General features: G+C 44.8%; 1 protein-coding gene and 1 non-coding gene across 2 annotated transcripts in view; one reads left to right on the top strand and one right to left on the bottom strand.

The window, feature by feature from the left end:
• Positions 1-5,230: 5,230 nt before the first annotated feature.
• The window catches only part of LOC144139702 (uncharacterized), a 48,948-nt gene continuing 34,896 nt past the window's right edge, over positions 5,231-19,282 (top strand). Inside the window, exons 1-5 of the mRNA XM_077671988.1 lie at positions 5,231-5,378; positions 5,458-5,577; positions 5,657-5,800; positions 9,677-9,902; positions 19,053-19,206. Of these exons, the coding sequence (XP_077528114.1) occupies positions 5,351-5,378; positions 5,458-5,577; positions 5,657-5,800; positions 9,677-9,902; positions 19,053-19,206 (672 nt within the window). The 5' untranslated portion in view covers positions 5,231-5,350. The remainder of the gene's footprint in view (positions 5,379-5,457; positions 5,578-5,656; positions 5,801-9,676; positions 9,903-19,052; positions 19,207-19,282) is intronic.
• Positions 11,674-11,747, bottom strand: Trnas-gga (transfer RNA serine (anticodon GGA)). The gene has a single exon. It is a non-coding gene; the product is annotated as a tRNA-Ser (tRNA).

Below are 19,282 nucleotides of genomic sequence, written 5' to 3'. Positions count from 1 at the left end.
GAGTAGGGACAGTGCTATCCAGAACGTACATACAAAAAAAGGGTGTTCCTCAAGGCGGAGTATTAGGCTGTACTCTATTTGTGGTTAAAAATGAATTCGCTTGGAAAATCGCTGCCACCCACAATCTCCTCCTCAATGTATGTAGACGATGTTCATATTAGCTTTAGGTGTTCCAACCTGTTCATATGTGGAAGGCAAATACAGATAGGTTTATACAGTCTTGTTAAATGTACAGAGGGAAATGTTTTTAAACTGAATCCTACAAAAGTACGTGCTTCAGTCACAAGAAAGCGTGGAATTCATCCAGAAGCTGACATCACGCTGAACGGAGAACGGATTCCCGCTAAGCAAGAACATAGGTTTTTAGGTATTATACTTGACAAAAAGCTAACATTCATACGGAACATAAAGACACTATAACAAAAATGCTTAAACACCATGAACTTTTTAAAAGTGTTGTCGGTGCTGATGAAGACTGCCATCTACACCTGTTTGTCGGTTTAGTTAGGTCCCGTATAGACAACGGAAGCGTAACGTACGGTTCTGTGTATAAAATTGCCATAAAAATGTTGGACCCAGTGCTGCATTTAGGCCTTCGCCTTGCCTCGGGATCCTTCAGCACAAGTCTTATTGAAAGTCTATATGAAGAATGTGACCACTGGTGCATAGACCACCAGCGTGCTTATACAGCACTGCTCAATCCTATTAGGACAATGTCTGCGAAGAGTCACCCGTGCCGATCTATTCTAAATGACGTCTCGTATGCCCGTTTTTATTTAGCATGCCCTTCGATCCCTGCCCCTTTATCCTTACGTGTCAAAGGCATTGCAGAGGAAATAGGGGTATCTTTTTATGAGGGCATGAAGACCTCCATCGCCGATGTAGTCCCGCCTTGGGAAATGTCAACGATTCGTTGCGACACATCCTTTAAACATAGGGATAAGCGCCATTCACCTCGTGAATATATCTTACAGCATTTTTTAAAATATACAACACACATATCCATACATCTCATTTTACACGGATGCCTCAACGTCTGCTTGCGCGGTCGCGTGTGCTTCACATTGCCCGGATTTCGCCAGCACAAGGACATTGAACGAAAATAGCGGTATCTTCACATCAGAAGCTTATGGTATTTTGTTCACAGTGTAACACATTAAGAGGACAAAATACGAGAATCAATTATCTGTACAATTTCCCTAAGTGTCGTTACAGCACAAGAATCCTTTAAACCTACAAAAAAGTTTGTCTTCAATAACCTTTTTAAAGCTCTTGTGACTGCTTTTAAATTAAATTATAATTGCTTGTTTGCTGAATCCCTGGACAGAGTGGAGTTCTGGGCGGTGACATTACCGACCAGAACGCCACTTTGGAGGCCCTCTCCAGTGGTGTTGACGTCGCGCAGATCCCTTACCTCAATTTGAAGCCAGTGATCCGAAGGAGAATCCGTAAATGCTGGCAGCACACGCGGGGCATACACACAGACAACAAGCTCCACTCGATAAAACCACACGTACAAAGATACACAACACAAAAACAGAACAGTTTCATTGAAGTATCGATTTGCAGACTAGGGATAGGTCACACTTACGCTACACACGCATATCTTTTAAATGGCATACTCCCACCAGTTTGTGACAAGCGTGGGGACCGGCTCTCCGTCCTCCATGTTTTAATTGCGTGCGCGTCCTGCAATGAGGCAAGAAAACGCCATTTCTCTAAAATCTATACCTTGAACACTCCGCTACACCCGTCACTGTTTTTAGGAGATGAACCTATGCGAAGGAAAGTTTGACATTCACCTGAATGCAGTCTTGTGGCTACAAAGGAAAGCTATACAGCTTCCTCCGAAACTTCGCAGTTGAAGAAAAATTTGTCCTGGTCCAGAATTCGAACCCGAAACCACCGCATTCAGGTAGATATCAAACTTTCCTTTGCAGAAACTTACTCTACCGAGGAGATTTCCCCTAAACATGGTCAATTAATAGGTGAACCTATGTTCACAAACAAATCTGTTTTTAGTTAACTTGCAGACATCAGTTTTTAAAGCTGATATCGTACAGTGCGTGACGTCAGAGCCTACGACACTGAGCAAAGCCTTGATGATTTCATTGTATGCACGAGGGGCCCGCTCACGTAGCATGCTCCTGGGCTCGAGCTACAGTCACGTTCCATCCACCATCCCCTTCATCGGCCATTCCGTTCCTCCTGCATGCTTTATTCTAAGGGCCACCAACACCCATATATACAATATTTTAGGATGTATCATACTCATTTCATACATAACCCTGACTATTGAACAGCCGCTTAACATAGTTTTGCCGCTATTTGGCCCTAGATACACTTGCGCCTATAAACACAAACATACTACGACCACTGACACGAAATTTGGCGTTAATTTTTTTCCCGCAGCGATCGTTGCCTACCAGCCCAGTAATCCTTGAATGATACAGTTGACTGTCGATAGCAGCGTAAATATTTATTGAAAGCTCCGCTTATTCGCATGAGTTTTGGTTTTGACTAAACGAACACCCAGGCGGCCGCCATGACAGGAGGGCGCTCGTGACGTCCCCGTTCTCGTCGCACCACTGCCGGTGCGGTCGTGCGCGCGGGCGAGCGCTCCCATCCCGGCTGTAATTTCCACCACAGGGTACCAAAATGCTCTAGTTTCCACTACCTCCACGCGCAGGGCAGCATGAGGTCAGTCCTAAAACCGTGACGTTACACACATGGCCGAACAGCGTGCACCATCCTCAGCCAACGCGTTGGTCACCCCACTAAAGCCCTCGTGTCGGCAGTTTGGTGCCACGGAGAGAAGATTACGTCATGCAGTAGCAGATTACTGAAGGATATTTTGTTCTGACCTTCCTCGTGGACGTAAACAATAATGTGAACATAAAATGTGTTATACAGAGCGGCCAGCATTGAGCAGTCAGCATTGACCATCTGCTCCGGGGGGAGTAGTAGGAGTTGGGGTACACTCCCCCCTGCCCGCACCCGCCTCCATGTGGTGTCCCACGGGAAATGTCGGCGCTCACCAGCCCGACGGCTAAAGGGGTGTGTGGCAACCGGCCTAAGTGGCCGTGTGGTGGAAACAAGGGTTTCAATGTGTCAGGAGCGCAGGGCATACTCAGCCCGGCGTCCAACCACCACACACCCGGGGTGCGGAAAATACCGGGCTTGACAATCACTTCGGCCTAGCCATCATCGTTTGCTGGCTGGACCACGACCAGGTCCACCAAGCTGGTTGGGGTGTGGGCGTCAAAGTCATGGAGGTGGGGGCTGCCCGAAGCACCAGCACTACCCACCGGAGTCCCACCTGCCGAATCGCAGGGACAGGGCGAACCCATCATCTCAAACTAGGGAAACGCAAGATGGAACGCGCTCCCTGTGCGGCTGCGCAAAGGGTGACAAGCAGTTGAAGACTAGCAGGAAGTCGCTCGCCAACCACAGCCACAAGACAGCCGCGACTCGCAAATCATGCTGAGCTGCACACTTCGCTGCACATTTCACTTTTGTGCATTACGTATTCCTTTTTTACGTATTCCTTTTTTCTGTATTGTGCATTACGTATTCCTTTTTTACGTATTCCTTTTTTCCGAGTTTTTTCCGAGTTTTTTCCGAGTGCACCTTTTTCACCTATTTTTTCCTTACGAGTATGTTTCACTGTGTTACAGAAATTGTGAAAAAGCCAGCTTTCAAAGTCGAAGTTTACTCGGCTTCAGTTCCAAACACAAATGTTTTGCATTTGTTGCCGGAAGACAGTTTTTGTATGGGCAATATCGACCTTCTTATATCACGAGATAAAGTGACGGAGACGACCAGATGACCGAAACAAGGGGGTTTGCTGAAGTGAGGTGGAACGGCTTTTCTTCTCTCTCCTTCGGCACAGAAGAAAACAATAGATGGGGAGTTATCCTATAACAATAAATTCACAACGTAGGCACTATGTTGCGCGGCTGGCGCTGTTGACACTCCTGCCACTGTGACGCGAGGTCATGATGGTCAATTGGATCTCATGCGTACGATAAACGACCATAGAGAGATAGAGGGCGTTGACGCAGCTGACAGGGTGCCAACGCGACTAGACAGGGTAGTACGGTATGACGGTTCCCGGCAGGACGAAAAGAGGAGCAGCAAAACTTGTAGCGTAGTTGTAGATGACAGTACGTGACGCTGCTTTGTCGCCAACATGGCTGCTAAAGGAAGCGACATACAACAGCAAGCAGTTTGCCCCGAGTTTCAATTTGTTACTCGTTTACGAACAGCTGATCTACGCTGTAAACATCACCAGATGTTCGCAGCTCAGAGATGCAGTAATAAGGATAATTAAGCTGTTTTTAAATAGCAAAGCTCTACAAAAAGCGTTTCTTGCTGCATCGCAGTGGGTTGCATATGGTTAGAGTGAGACCGTAAAAAGTAACGGGAGATGCTATAAGTCTTAAGGGTGTGAAAGCGAAAACCTTGTCGGACTTTCTGCTGACATGCTGCTGAACTTTCTGCTACCGCTCTCATTGGTCTCAACGAGCTGCTACCGCAGCTTCTTCGTCCACAGCCACTTCAATCTGAAGTCGCCTACGAGTATAATCATGTCAAACGTCTCTAACCTCTTCCGCCGTGGCGTACTTTTTCTGGGTCCCGACTCGCCCCTGTGCGTTGTCACCTGTAATGACCTGGAATGAAGCTCGCGGCGGCGTTTACCAAGCTCGTTCAGTACGTTCTGGACGAAATTTCTCCTTTACTCTGAACACCCCTCCGGTACGACTCCTTTTCCTTTCCTGATGCGAGCTCCACCCCGTTTTTTAGAACACTCCTCTGGCGCTGCTGTTTCATTGCCCCGGAACGCGCTCCCAATTTGTCTACAACCAATTTCTTCTCAAAAGCGCATTTAATTATAACACGCCTTGCTCAAAATCTAGATATCCAACGGTTTTTTACTATCGTCAACGTCGAATATCTCGAGCGGAGGTCTCACTTGCACAAATATGCCTTGGAGAACGAAACTTGTCTGTCAGAAATATGAGGGTTTTTGCCGTGTTAAGTTAGACATGATTTTTTTTTTGTCTTCGCGCATGAACAAGGGCCTCCGTTGAACAAGTCTAGACGTCTTTGCTACCGAATGGGGCCTTATCGCTACTGAATACGAAAACGTGCTTCAGACAGAGAGTGCAAAACAAAATTGAATGTCCTGAAATTTGGACGTCCATGCTTACCAGGCGATGACCAAGGTTTGACGACGTTCTCCGGCGGGAAGGATGTGTCCACGACAGAAAGGCTTCCGACGGTGACCCCCGGCCCGTCGTTCCCTAGCGCAGGCACTTCAGCCTCACCGGCGATCGTGGGCCCATCGATGGTATCTTCGACCGCGACGACACCCAGTAAGATTAACTTTCCAATGTCATTTGTCGGCATCTCTCGTGGAATGGTATTTATTTTTACTGCCTCTGTGTTTGGAAGCGACGACCACCACCACGGCAACTACGACGACCACCACGATGACGACAACTACGGTGACTACTACAACGACAACTACGACGACCAGCCCGTCGATGGCATCTTCGACCGCGACAACAACCAGTAAGATTTACTTTGCAATGTCAGTTGTCGGCGTCTCTCGTGAAAGGGTATTTATTTTTACTGCCTCTGTGTTTGGCAGCGACGACCACCACCACGGCATCTACGACGACCACCACGATGACGACAACTACGGTGACTACTACAACGACAACTACGACTACTACCACGAAAACCACCACCCCTACATATGAGCCATACAGCGGCAGAAACTCTCCCTCTCCCGGTGAGCGTCATGGCCGATACAAATTTTATAATAAGTGGGGGCTTTCCGAAGGTAAAATGTCTCCTTCATGACCGTATTTCGGTGAACACGTTAACTTGTGTCATGTAATTCTATGGGCCCATGGGCGCAAGCAACTGGTGTATGCAGGATTGACTTTGGGGAGAGGGCTGAAACAGGGAAGATGCAAGACAGAGAACTAAAAAGAGACCAAAAGTAAAACAAGAAAGAAAAAACAAAAGCCGAAACAACATGTCCCTACAGTCGTGAAAGGCCCATGAAGTTTGGCTCAAAAAGTCAGCTTCACCGGGTTACAAGAACCCCAATTTCAATGCAAACTTTATTAAAGATAATCAAGAAAATATATCAGGCAGTGGCAACTACAAGCCAGTTTTTGTGGGATTTTCCTGTATCGTTACCGCATGTTGTTTGTGCCATTGGCGGTGGCAGATAAAGCAATAACCAAGAAATATCACTGGGTGATTGTAATGACGCCCCCAGTTCCGTTTGATCGAAGAACTTGAGCGCAAATGTGCAGTAAACACAATAATAAGTATGCCTTAGAACTTGCCCATATCAGGTCACACATGCCCAAAGTGAGCCACCCTAGCACGAATTTTGTAGGTTTTCACTTCTGGTTGCGTTTCCTCCGTTGAAAAAACGATTTTAATGGCTGGAACGAACGTGAGAAACGAAGTTGTATTTTGTCTATATAGCCCCTGTAAAAATGAGATAAATTTTCGGTGTGCTCATTGCGGTGTTCAGATTGTTTCCATTACTTCAACATTATCATCTGGCTATTTTTGACACCCCCTTACAAAGCCACCAAAATTACCTCTAAAAAGCAGGGCGAGTGTACATTGTGCAGCCCAGCGCTTGACCTTAAAGGGACCCAGAAAAGCCTTCTGTAAAAGTTACAAAAGGTCTGTATTGTCGCGTAGCACCAATATAGCGATGCAATGCCGTTGGAATTTTTTGATCTACATTCAGTATTAGCTGCGGCAGAAGCAATTAAATGCACCTCTCCCCACCTGCCGATCGGCTCCTCCTCCCTCTCTGCTTCCTTCAAAGCAGCTGGAAACACTGGGAACAGCCATGTGACATGGCGACGCTCGACTTCCCTTCTGCGCTAGCTACATTCCTGTGCCTAGGCTCGCGTCAATCGCTGCGGACCCGCCTTTGCCGCCTTTGCCTCAGGATCGCGCAGGAAGGAGGAAGAGCAGCCGGGGGGCTGCTTTTCCTCCAAGAGAATCAGGGGGCGCCTTCGCCGTTGCGTCAGCCGCGATCGCCGTTGCGTCAGCCGCCGTCGGCTCGCTGCGGCTTCGCGCTCATCGGCTGAGAAAGGCGATCTTCAAAAATTGTTTACAAATTATCCGTACAACGTATGGGGCTCACACTTGGCTCAAAAATCCCCTGGTATGTGTTCTACCATATGAATGCATTTGATTGCCACCTTCACAAAGCTTTTCCGGGTCCCTTTAAGGACACGGTCTTGGACTGGGACGAGAGGGTAGAGGAAGCCTGCACCGCAATAAAACTCTCTTTTAACTTTGCCGTCTCCCTCTTTGGCATAAATACACTTGTTACCCATTCTAGAGGAGCATGGCGACGTGGTTCATTGTCGTTGGGAGAGCAGGAAAAGAAGCCATGAGAAGTCTATCGATGAATGGGTCGATCGCTCAATCAATCAATCAAATATTCAATCACTCAATGAATGAATGAATGAATGAATGAATGAATGAATGAATGAATCAATCAATCAATCAATCAATCAATCAATCAATCAATCAATCAATCAATCAATCAATCAATCGTTCGGTCAATCGATCAATCAATCAATTAATAAATCGATCAATCAATCAATCAAACGAGCGCTATTTCACATTTATAGGTACAAAGGCCGGGAGCACCGATAAGACAGTTACATGCGGCTTGACGGTGGCTATGCCCTCTGAGGTAACAGTTGGTGTGTATGTTGGGACAGAAATGTTATCATCGATAATCAATAGGTGATAATACTTAACTTCGTAGCCACCTTGATCACCTTCCCAACTGAAATAGTGTCCCCCTACCCTAGCGTATTTAGGTTACCCGGGCTCTCCGCTCCCCTGCACCAAACTTTTAATAAACGGGTAAAGAAAGCATATAAAGTACTATGCAGACGTTGCGTGTCTTAGTGTGGACTTCAAGAAGCATTATTTGATTGCGCTACCTAAAAAGAAACGTTGGAGTTAGGCCACAATATTATTTTATTAGATCCCTACGCGAAGTTTCAATATTGTTCCAGCATTTTAAAATGTCCAACGCTGCCACAAATGCAAAGAGCCATAATTGGACTTGCTCATTCCAGTCGGGTTGCTATTTAATACCGTAAAACACTGGCATATAATAAATAAACAAATTACTAAATATAATACTGGTGAAGAGAATGCGAAGGCGGTGGTGTATTTGGAACTCGGATTTACAAAAAGCAAATGACCGCCATGGAAATCACAAGAACCTCTCCTTCACCCTTTGTAAATTTTTTTCCAAGTTCCACCGCGGTCGGCTTCATCTTCTTTTCAATACGGTTGTCTTCCTTGGGCTATTCAAACACGAACACCGTCTGTCTGTCTGTCTTTCTGTCTGTCTGTCTGTCTGTCTGTCTGTCTGTCTGTCTGTCTGTCTGTCCGTCTGTCTGTCTGTCAATGTTTTACTTGAAAGCTGATGAAGTCACAGACAAGGCAAAACACGTTTAGCCTTTAAGCTACCAAAACAAGGTAGCCTAAGAAAGGCTATCATCTTACAAAACTTCGTCTCTAACGCTCAATACTTCTATGTCCACTAGCTGTCTACAATGCGACTGACGGGAAACTTGAGTTGAAGCTAGGTCCATGCTTTTTTCTGTCTGCTCGGCGCCTGACGTGCCCATCGTGCAGAAAAAGGACAGTCCAATAGCTTGGCGCCAAAATTTTAGCAAATTTGTCTAATGAAGCAAGAACAGAGAACCCCTTTCGAAGCCAATTACCTTCGGGTGCGGTATTCCTTCAGGATGCCTCTCAGAGTACTAAGTACCACACACCATGCGTGAACTGCGTTCTCAGTGCAGGACTTAACGGCGCAATTGCCGTTGGTGACACTCCGAGAGGGGCCGGCTGTGCTCCCCGAATGAACTGAATAAAGCTAAGAGTTGCCTACTTTTAAGTGCGAATGCACTTCTTAAGCGAGCCTGAAGCGTCCGCCGCCGTCCGCATAGCAACAGCTGCGGGTGCGCGCGCTCCTCGTCTTCCTTGGCAACGGGGGAGATGGGCGCGCGCTGCCTGGCCGCTGACATGGCACACACCCACGTGGGGGATTGGCCAGGAATCTCCTCGTCTTCCTTGGCAACGGGGGGAGATGGGCGCGCGCTGCCTGGCCGCTGACATGGCACATACCCTCGTGGGGGATTGGCCAAGAATCGGGCGTGAGAAGGGCTAATGCACCCGCTTAAAGGAGTACTGACACGAAATTTCAAAGCTGAGATCCGCTCTAGCAGTCACGTACAACGACAACACAAATAGGTGTCTGTGAATAAATGCATCTTTTTAGTAACGCAGGGACAGTCGAAATAAATTCCCCCACAAATGCCATGGCGCAACCCGCCATGCTCCTATTTCCGGGAAATGATTTTGTAATGAGTGGTATTGTGATTTCAGCAGTATTTGAACAGGCGTCATGCATTGCGGGGGTGGTTTTGGCACAGTTTATTTTTTTCGTGACACGGAGTGAAGATGGTGGTAAGTATCTGGTAGGGGTCTTTGCGTCTGAACTGTGCCATACTGCTGGAAGTGATAATTATCTTTTCTGCCTATAGATTCCGCTCTCTTACAGCGTTTCTTTCAAAACCCGTAATGTCCGCAGAGGAACCGACCATCGAGAACTACCACTTGGTGTGTGCGGTGAGCAGCACTGTCAAGGGGGAAAGTGCGTACCCCGAGGATGGCCTGTGCGACTACCTATTTTACGACTCTATGTCCGGAAAACAGAGAAGCGGCTTGTCTACCGGATTGGACAGGAGTCTCGAGGCGTACACCAACATAACCAAGACGTTAAACTACACCGAGGCAGGAGTTTCGTTTTCTATATAGTAAGTTTATTTTCCACCGTACGGCTCGGTATTCTTACTGCCCGTCCAGAAGGAGACCGAGATCTCGCCCTTTCACGTCATTGCCAAACCTCTTTGCATTACTGGGTGGGCAGCAGTTTCTGGCCACCTATCAAGAACTTGTCGTTTTTCCTGGTCTTAAGCCATGCTGTGCCCATGTGAGGTTGCCAAAAAAAGAAATGCTGATTTGTAGAGGATGTCAGATTGAGGGTAACATTATATCTGCCTATTAAAAGGAGCGCCCGGCTTACTGACTGACTCACGGAATCATGGACGTCAAACCCGAGCTGTTACACCCAGACACTTGAAACTTCGCGAATACATCCGTGTCATTACGTAGGGGTTCACAAAGGGGCGATTTTCCGCGATTGCACTCCTAAACGAGAGAAAGGGGGAGATTGCGTTTTCCTAACTTCGTCATTGCCTCGCTTGCCTGTTCTCATATTCAAGTATTTTGGTGATATGTGTAGCCCTTATAAATATCTAAAGAGTAGATTTACGCTTTTCCCCTAACCAACACTATTGGGCCGATTCTGCATTTCGCGACAAAATGAGTTTTCGGAAAGTCTCCAATGAATACAATTTTGATTGATTCATCTAATTGATTTCTACCAATATATTTTACTCACGAATGCACACAACCAATTTTTAAGATTTTGCCCTGCGATGCCAGTAAAAGAAGGAGAAAGAATTTTTGTTAAAGTACACACGGGACGTGCCGAGATGGCTAACACGCGATGTCATTGCCTTGCCAGACTGCTGGTTCAAGCGGTTTCAAATTCGTGAACACATTGTCATTATGGTGTGGGAGCTGAAAATTGTGGAAATTAAAAAAAACACCATGCAGAGAGTGACAGTGGTTAAGTCATTTTTCATTTAGGTATGGGTGTATCGCAGGCCAGTGGAGATACTCAACTGCTTTTCGTTGATATAGGGAACTTTGGCAGGTATCAGAACATTCTTGTACAAGATTTTTTGAAAACACCAACCTCGTAGGGACCACCCGGGTTTCACGAAAAGTGCTTTTCTTTTACGCTTTCATCATTACCTGTACAGTCAGTTCATATATCGAATTGGTGTTTAAATACAGTTATCGAAAGACCAAGTTCAGGATATTGCCCTAACAGGCGTATAAAGAGCTCAGAGGTAATTTTTAAACTCACACATCCCTGAATCCCTGAGCAAGGAATATGGTTGAGCTTCTGCAACCACGTGCCTTCCATAGGAGGTACGTGGTTATTTATCAAAAAACTGCAACTGATGAGTATCTTTCATACCTACTTTGGTAACACTTCCCGTGGTTAGGTATTCGTTTCAGCGCACATTCTTTGTACAAAGTCTGAGAGTTGCAATAAAACACGAGTTCCAGCAGTTATTCATTACCACACACCTAAGGCACGAGCCCATGTTCTCACAATATTCGGGAGTTCCAAATCGTGCACAACTGCACCGTGGACTAGCTAATATTGACACGTAAGAGGTACCTGAGCAATTGTTATACCCATAGGAGTAATTAGTACAGCAGAACGCCCTCGCATCGCCGGGAACGACCGCAAGTGTGTGTGCATATACACACACACACACACACACACACACACACACACACACACATATATATATATATATATATATAACACAGAAATAAGAGAATAAGAGTTTGCAGTCCAGAAAACCTCGGAAAGCACAGGGGAGGATGTGGTAGGTCATTCAGACGGATAAAGAATTTGGAAAGAAAGAAAGTGGAGAAAAAATGCCCCCCAGGTGGGATCCGCACCCACGACCTCCAGAATTCCGGTCTGGTGCGATAACCACTACGCTACCGGCGGGGCGATTTTCCCCTCCACTTTCTGGGGAATTCATGTTAAGGTATTTTTGTTTCCTGTGTTTGGGGGTGGTAGCCAGTACCACTCGGACTACTCGGGGTGAAGGGGACCTTCTTTTTAACCCCCGGGCCGTGAATCGAGTGTCTACGCCATGTCAAGAGTGGTCGACCAGCGTTGAACACTCTTAAGCTTCCTATGGCACCAAAACTGCCAGAACCGAGGCCATCGCTATGCATTTAGCGAATCAGAATGGGAAATGAGGGGCTTGGTGAACTAAGACACAATAAGGATTGGCAGTCAAGAAAACCTCGGAAACCCAAGGGGGGAATGCGGTAGGTCATAGGAACAGATGAATTGTTTGCGTCAGAGAGAAAGTGGTGAAAAAATGCCCGCCGGGTGGGATCCGAACCCACAACCTCCAGAATACCCGTATATATATATATATATATATATATATATATATATATATATATATATATATATATATATATATATAGCGAATCAGTATAGGAAATTACGGGCTAGTTGTAATAAGACAGAAATAAGGGTTGGCAGTTTGGCAGTCAAGAAAACCTCGGAAAGCAAAGGGGAGGATGTGGTAGCTCATTGAAACAGACAGACTTTGGAAAGAAAGGGGAGAAAAAATGCTCGCCAGGTGGGATCCGAATCCACGACTTCCAGAATACCGGTCTGGTGCGATAAGCGCTACGCTACCGGCGGGGCGATTTTCCTCTCCACTTTCTGGGGTATTTATGTCAATGTAATTTTTTTTCAATGTCATTTTTTCCCCTCCACCCCAGAAAGTGGAGGGGAAAATCGCCCCTCCGGTAGCGTAGTGGTTATCGCACCATAGCGGTATTCAAGAGGTGGTGGGTTCGGATCCCACCTGGCAGGCATTTTTTCTCCACTTTCTTTCTTTCCAAATTCTCTGTCTGTTTCAATGACCTACCACATCCTCCCCTTAGCTTTCCGAGGTTTTCTTATCTGCCAACCCTTATTTCTATATATATATATATAGATTTATATGTGTGTGTGTGTGTGTGTGTTGTACCGTTGAATATGGACGCGATTGGAACAATTGGCAAGTCGTTTATGTAAGGACAACTCCGCGTTGGGGATGTTGGGCATGGTACACGCCCGCCGACGACAAGGCAGAAGCAGCGCTTGGCGCGCGAGTCAATCGAGCGCTGCGCTGCACAGAGCTAGCTTGGCACGTCAAACCTCTTGCTTCTCCGCCGCTTTAGCTACTCGCTAGTGGTTCAATAAATCACGCTTCAGTTTGTTTACAATCGTGGGCGCTACCATGTTCCAAGTATTCTTTTCTTGTCGATGGTCATATTCACCAGCCCAGCGCAAAGTACTGGAGGCGTTGTTCGACTGTCTGGACGAGATTGGCGTCATTGCAGTGATTTAGAGGTTTGAAGACAGACTTTTCAATCCCACTACAAACACACCGAGCGTCAATGTTTGTTATTTATTTTTTGTTTTCTTTTATTTCTTCTCTTTGTCTCTCTTTCTCGTGCCCTTTAATGTATGGGGCCTTTTCTTTCGCCCTCCTTCCGGGCAGAATGTTGGTGTAGAAATTCCAGGAAACATCTTGCTTTATCTTCCCCTAAAGAGCCTTCGCTCTCTCTTTTCTTGTATCACACCATCTTAGAAGTTTAGTTTCATTGCTGGACGCACACACACACAGACACACACACACACACACGCACACACATATATATATATATATATATATATATATATATATATATATATATATAACCTAATGACACTAATACGTGTGACACATGTTCAGTTATTCTTTACTTTCATGATTTGATGGTTGCCCGTGAAGTTGTACACAATTAAAAAGTCCCGCTGGGTGTTATTACATGGGCACCTACAGGAGCCGTTTGGTAATTGGCAACGCCTGGAACTTGTGTTTGATTGCAAACCGCCCAAAACAAATTGTACCAAGATGGTGGTCGCAACGTTCGACGAAGGTAAGGGCAGGTTTATCTCAATATGTATAAAGGGTGCTCTTCCCGCATAGTTTTCTGATAACAGCGGCTTGTACGGGGTGCGTGGGGTTGCAGAATGTCCCGACAGACTGCGAGCGCTATACGAACGTGGGAAAATTGAACTTACTTACACGTCCAAAAGGGTGTTACTATAAAAATTCCGCTGGCCTCTTTATACTTGAAATCCTGAAATAGGTTTTTCGAACACTTTATGGGCAGAATTTCCAAGCAAAAACAATATACCAACGGGCGCTATAATTATTGAGGAATCTGCAAAACCATGCCCATATTGGGTGGCTATTATGGAAAATATGTGGAATAGTATTTACATACCTTGGTAATTTACCGATATAGGCAAGGGCACCTCAAAATTTAAAATGGCCTGTGATAAAAACAATATCGGATACATTTTTTGCCCCCTTTTCACTCTCTTCGTGGAGTAATTTTTAAAAAATTCAGCAATATTGAACTCCTACACCATAATCACAGAGTGCTGATGAATTTGGAGCTGTTTAAGCAAGCGGATCATATAGGCGTTGACATCAGCTGTTAGATCTTATCAGCTCGTCAGGCGCGTGATTTCAAACGAACATTTTCGCCATCTCACGCCGTCACCAGACGCACTTCTTAAAATTGGTATGTCATTTGTATGGGTAACATTGATAAGGAAAAACCAACTTGATACATGAATCGGTGAAACATTTACTAGAGGATGTTTAGAAAACACTCATTTTGCTCCTAAATGCAGAATCGCCCATATAGTGTTGGTTACAGCAAAACCCTAAAAATACTTGTTAGTTATTCTTTGTTACGTTTTTTTCGCGGCTATGGGTGCCTACAAGCGATGTAATTATAGAATGGCACATTAGGTTCTCGAACGCAGGATGAATAAATACTTACAACTCCGTTTATTCGCATCATTTTTTTCTCACGCCAATCAGACTTTTCTGGAACGCGCGCGCGCCGGAAAAGCTCGATTTTACAGTGGCAGAACAGCTTTAGAAAAGCCGTAGTCGTACAAAAGCTCTACCGGCCGTAGTAGCACTTCACGTCAGTTACAAAAACTGTGACGTGTTAAACAAGATAGAAAGCGCGCGCCAACAGCAACGCCGGCCGTTTCGTTAAGTCACCGGAGCCCTGCGTCGGCCGTTTATGTCGGAGCGTGGAGAACGTCATGAGCTTGTTCGAATCCGCAGATGAGCTTTCTTGTGCGCCCAAGGATTAAAATTAATTTAAAATATTGTAGCGATGGACTTAAGCAAGGAGCGAAAAAAAACGTTTATTAAGAGGGCGAACTTGTGCCGGCAAACACTCTCAAAACCACACCTAGGACAAGCAAGCTTCGACTACATCTTTCTCCTCGGTTCACCAGTGAGAACATATCCATAAGAAGAAACAGCCCCTTTAGACGGTAAGGGTTTTTGCCCGCATGAACAAAGTCGCGGATATTTGTTGTATTTAACGGTCACAGTTTACACTTTTGAGGGGATATCTTCATACACAAAGGAAGCTTTTTACATGGTTATCTGAGCTTTGGAACTTCGTTTAAGTGCTCCATTTTACGGGACACATATATCAGTAAGAAGCGCTTCGATGTGGAAGGGTGAGCAGGTTAATCGCGAATTCACGAAAACAGAATTTGGCACTTTTCCCTCGGCTAGGAGCGGAATTTTGAAACATTCCGCCTTAGTGAGCCCCTACTCCATGACACCAATGGGCTCCCGAAATTTCAAAACAATTCGTCTAGCAGTTTTGACTGGGCCTTGATTAGAAAGTTAGCGAGTCAGTCAATGGCGCACTTCTTTAGTTGCTGCCGGAATACGCACAAAGTAAAGGTACGGTCTTCGGAGACTTTATTTCAACCTTTCGACCGGAGACAGGTCTTCTTCAGGAATGAAAATTCTTCTTCAGTCTTTCATTCCTGAATAAGGCCTGTTTGAGGTAGAAACTTTGAAATAGGCTCCGAAGAGTGTACTTTTACTTTGTATATATTGAGAGACGGTGTTTCGTAAGAAGGCCTTTATTAAGTCGCCGAGCCCAGACCTTCGTCCACCGTCGAAGCGAGGGGATGATGATGATCATTTACAGATGGTAATGGCGATGGGTGCACGGATATGACTAACAGGGAAACACACCCCTTGGTGTCCACAGTGCGAGCGATGATGTTCATGTCTCGTCCGGGCACAATGTTCCGGCATTAACGTCCCTATGCTCACAAAATATATAAACATATAACATATATGAATGCATATATATATATATATATATATATATATATATATATATATATATATATATATATATATATATATAAGCAGTAAAAGAAAACTTCTCGAGGAGCCAGAAAAAATACTTGAGAAAATGGTAGACGCACGATTAAAAACAAAAACAGTGATTTACTGACGTTTCGACTGCGGGACCAGTCTTCATCTTGAGTAACACAAGATGAGTACTCAAGATGAAGACTGGTCCCGGAGTCGAAACGTCAGTAAATCACTGTTTTTGTTTTTAATCGTGCGTCTACCATTTTCTCAAGTATATATATATATATATATATATATATATATATATATATATCAAAGTTGCAGTCCTTATTGCCAGTGCTGTTTGGCGTTTTAACCGTGTTTTATAGTGCCGAATGAGGTCAGATTGCTTTTTTTTTTTTGCAGGAATAAATAATTGAAAATTCAAGTCGAGAAAAAATGCGCCGTTTTTTCCGGAAACGGGAAAAAAACGGCTTTTTCCCGCTTCCGGAAAAAACGGCGCATTTTTTCTCGACTTGAATTTTCAATTATTTATTCCTGCAAAAAAAAAAAGCAATCTGACCTCATTCGGCACTATAAAACACGGTTAAAACGCCAAACAGCACTGGCAATAAGGACTGCAACTTTGATATGTGTCCTTACGGAATCCCTCGTCCCGTACGTCTCTCTCTCTCTCTCTCTCTCTCTCTCTCTATATATATATATATATATATATATATATATATATATATATATCTACAGAAAGATAAAACTCAAATAAGATCAAACTCACTCACAAGATAAAAGATAACACTCACCTGCCTTCATCAGAGTACAGTTACATGATTTTGCTGTACTGATTTTTACAGCAAAATCATGTAACTGTACTTTGATGAATGCAAGACACGTTGCCGCTACGTAAGTAAACCTTCTAGGTTATTCTTCTTGCTGTGTATTCGACTCATTACGTAGTCTATATATATATATATATATATATATATATATATATATATATATATATATATATATATATATATCGAAAGAGAGAGAGAGAGAGAGAGAGAGAGAGAGAGAGACAGAGAGGCAGAGGGTAGTGACCTTTGAAAATGGGGGGAAGCGCAAGAGAAGAAAATTTTGAGCTGCCTGATTGCGTTGCCAGCACACGCTTCCCTGGCACGCCTTGTGAAGGGGTAGGTATCCAATGGAAGGAAATGGAGTGAGAGTGAACAGGTTGGCGAGAACGCAGCAGAATGTGATAGCGAAGTTGGTTAAGAAAGGAAAATCAGAGTGTATATTTTTGAGGAGGTACAGCTGGGATGAGCGAATCCAGGTTTGGGACACTTTCCTCGAAATTTATGGGGAGAAGTGGGGAGTGGGGGTGGTATTGTCCCGCCATGTGACCACGAGCCAGAGATTTAGGAAAGTCAAAAGTAAACTAGCTTGTACGGGAAGTTCTTATCGCGAGGTGCCTACACGCCGTCGAAAATTAACTTGAAAAAGAGCATAACTACAGCACTTGCACACATTAGAAACAGCAACAATCTTAGATAGGGGTTTTTCTGTGACGAAGCCATTACGTTTCGCGTCTCACTTTAATTCGAACGTCTTTCATGCGAACGTTTGTCTGCAAGAAACACACATGGCCAAGAAAATAAAAGAAAAGCAGCAGTCAGGGTAGCGATAATAATGAAATGCAGAGCGCGTAATTCGAACGTAGCCAGTTGCGATCACAGCGAGGCATCGAGACTTTTTTCTTCACTATTCATTTAGCATTATAATTTTCTAACAAAAAAACAGTGGTCGCTCCCCTATTCTGTACTGAGATGTATTCATCCATAAACGAAGGAATAGGAAATGCTCCACAAAGTTTTGCGCCAACCATTTAAAGTAAACAAATTCCTTCTTTCTGCCAATTCAGTGGTAGTGCGGTATGTTGGGAGCCAGGCAAGGACGCAAGTTATCAATGCATGCTAAGGCAGAAAAAGCTAGATGCTAAAAGTAAAAGTACTACCAAAAAACGGAAGCAACTCAACGTCTGGTCTCTGAGACTCAAGGAAAACAAAGTTCGAAATGACGCATCAGAAAATTTACCGCTCTTAACGAGGGAGAGTAAAGGCATACTGTTGACATACTGAATGAAAACCAAATGACGGCAAGTAGTCGCGGGAGAGGAGCCGCGCTATTTTGAAACGCAGGATATTGATACTGTCACGAAGGTAGAGCGAAATCGAAGTTTCGGAGCTACAAAATTCATTTAACAAAACTAGGTTTAGTGACATTCGTAACTTCAATTACCGAGCACACGAAAAAATGGTAACAATATAGACAGGTTACAGACAAATAAAAAAAGCTTGCTGTAACAATAGCGAATACATTCAGTGAAGGAAGTAAAAAATTACAACGCCCAACGTGCATGACCTACTGAACGCAGAGAGTTTCGCTTGAACAGTACTCTTTCATGCCCTATTTTCCCATGGGGAATCCATTCTTTGGATGCTCTGTGGGAAAGTGCGCTCTAATAAATGGCCAACGTGGAGTTCAACGCTATTAAAATTATTGCGAGGAACAATGCTAAGATGAGTGCTTTGGTACCCGAGGCCTCAACAATATTAGAGACAACTTAAAACTGGGCTAAAGGAAATACATAGTGAAAGATGCCGAAGTCCGAGGAAAAACTGTAGATCTCCTTCAATTCAGTGAAATATCATAAGAGAAAAGGTTGCAAAATAGTTTTAGAATCTGTCAGATCTTTAAGGGTGTCCTTAGCCTTACAAACGGACACCATAAGTGAGAGTCACTGCAAGGGGTCGAGGCAAAAGATTAGTATGCATACAGTCCCATCAGCCTGTTCGCTTCTGCGTACAAGCTATGTAGAAAAGGCGCATGGTGGCTAAGTGGATTATCATTCTCAAGAAACAGTGTATTCGCTATTATAAAGCCAGTGACGCGAAAATACACTCTGTAAATCTGCCTACAACCAGCCTGGAGGCTGCCTAATTAAGCCCCTGTCTGCTCACTTGCGCCAAATAACCCGTATGATTTGGATATCTTTTATTACAGCGACGACTCCCTGTTCGAGGATTACCATTCGGACCACTTCTTCTGGGGCCTCGGGTTCTTATGGGAGAAAAACGTGCAGAACATTGGCATGCTCAACGTTCATGGACCACGCGCCGATGAGAACCATTTGATTGAAGTCGTGGAAGTTCTAGAGGTATGCGCACCACCCCCTCTTTAGTCACAGCCTCAAGAGCGTAGGCACGTACGCTGTTTGGGTTGCTGTGCTGTGC

Source organism: Haemaphysalis longicornis, unplaced genomic scaffold, assembly GCF_048455015.1.
Source record: "Haemaphysalis longicornis isolate Haplotype H1 unplaced genomic scaffold, Haemaphysalis longicornis Haplotype H1 scaffold_5, whole genome shotgun sequence".
NCBI lineage: Eukaryota > Metazoa > Arthropoda > Arachnida > Ixodida > Ixodidae > Haemaphysalis > Haemaphysalis longicornis.
The sequence above is the reverse complement of the archived record's forward strand: the minus strand, read 5'-3'. Positions and strand labels throughout refer to the sequence as shown.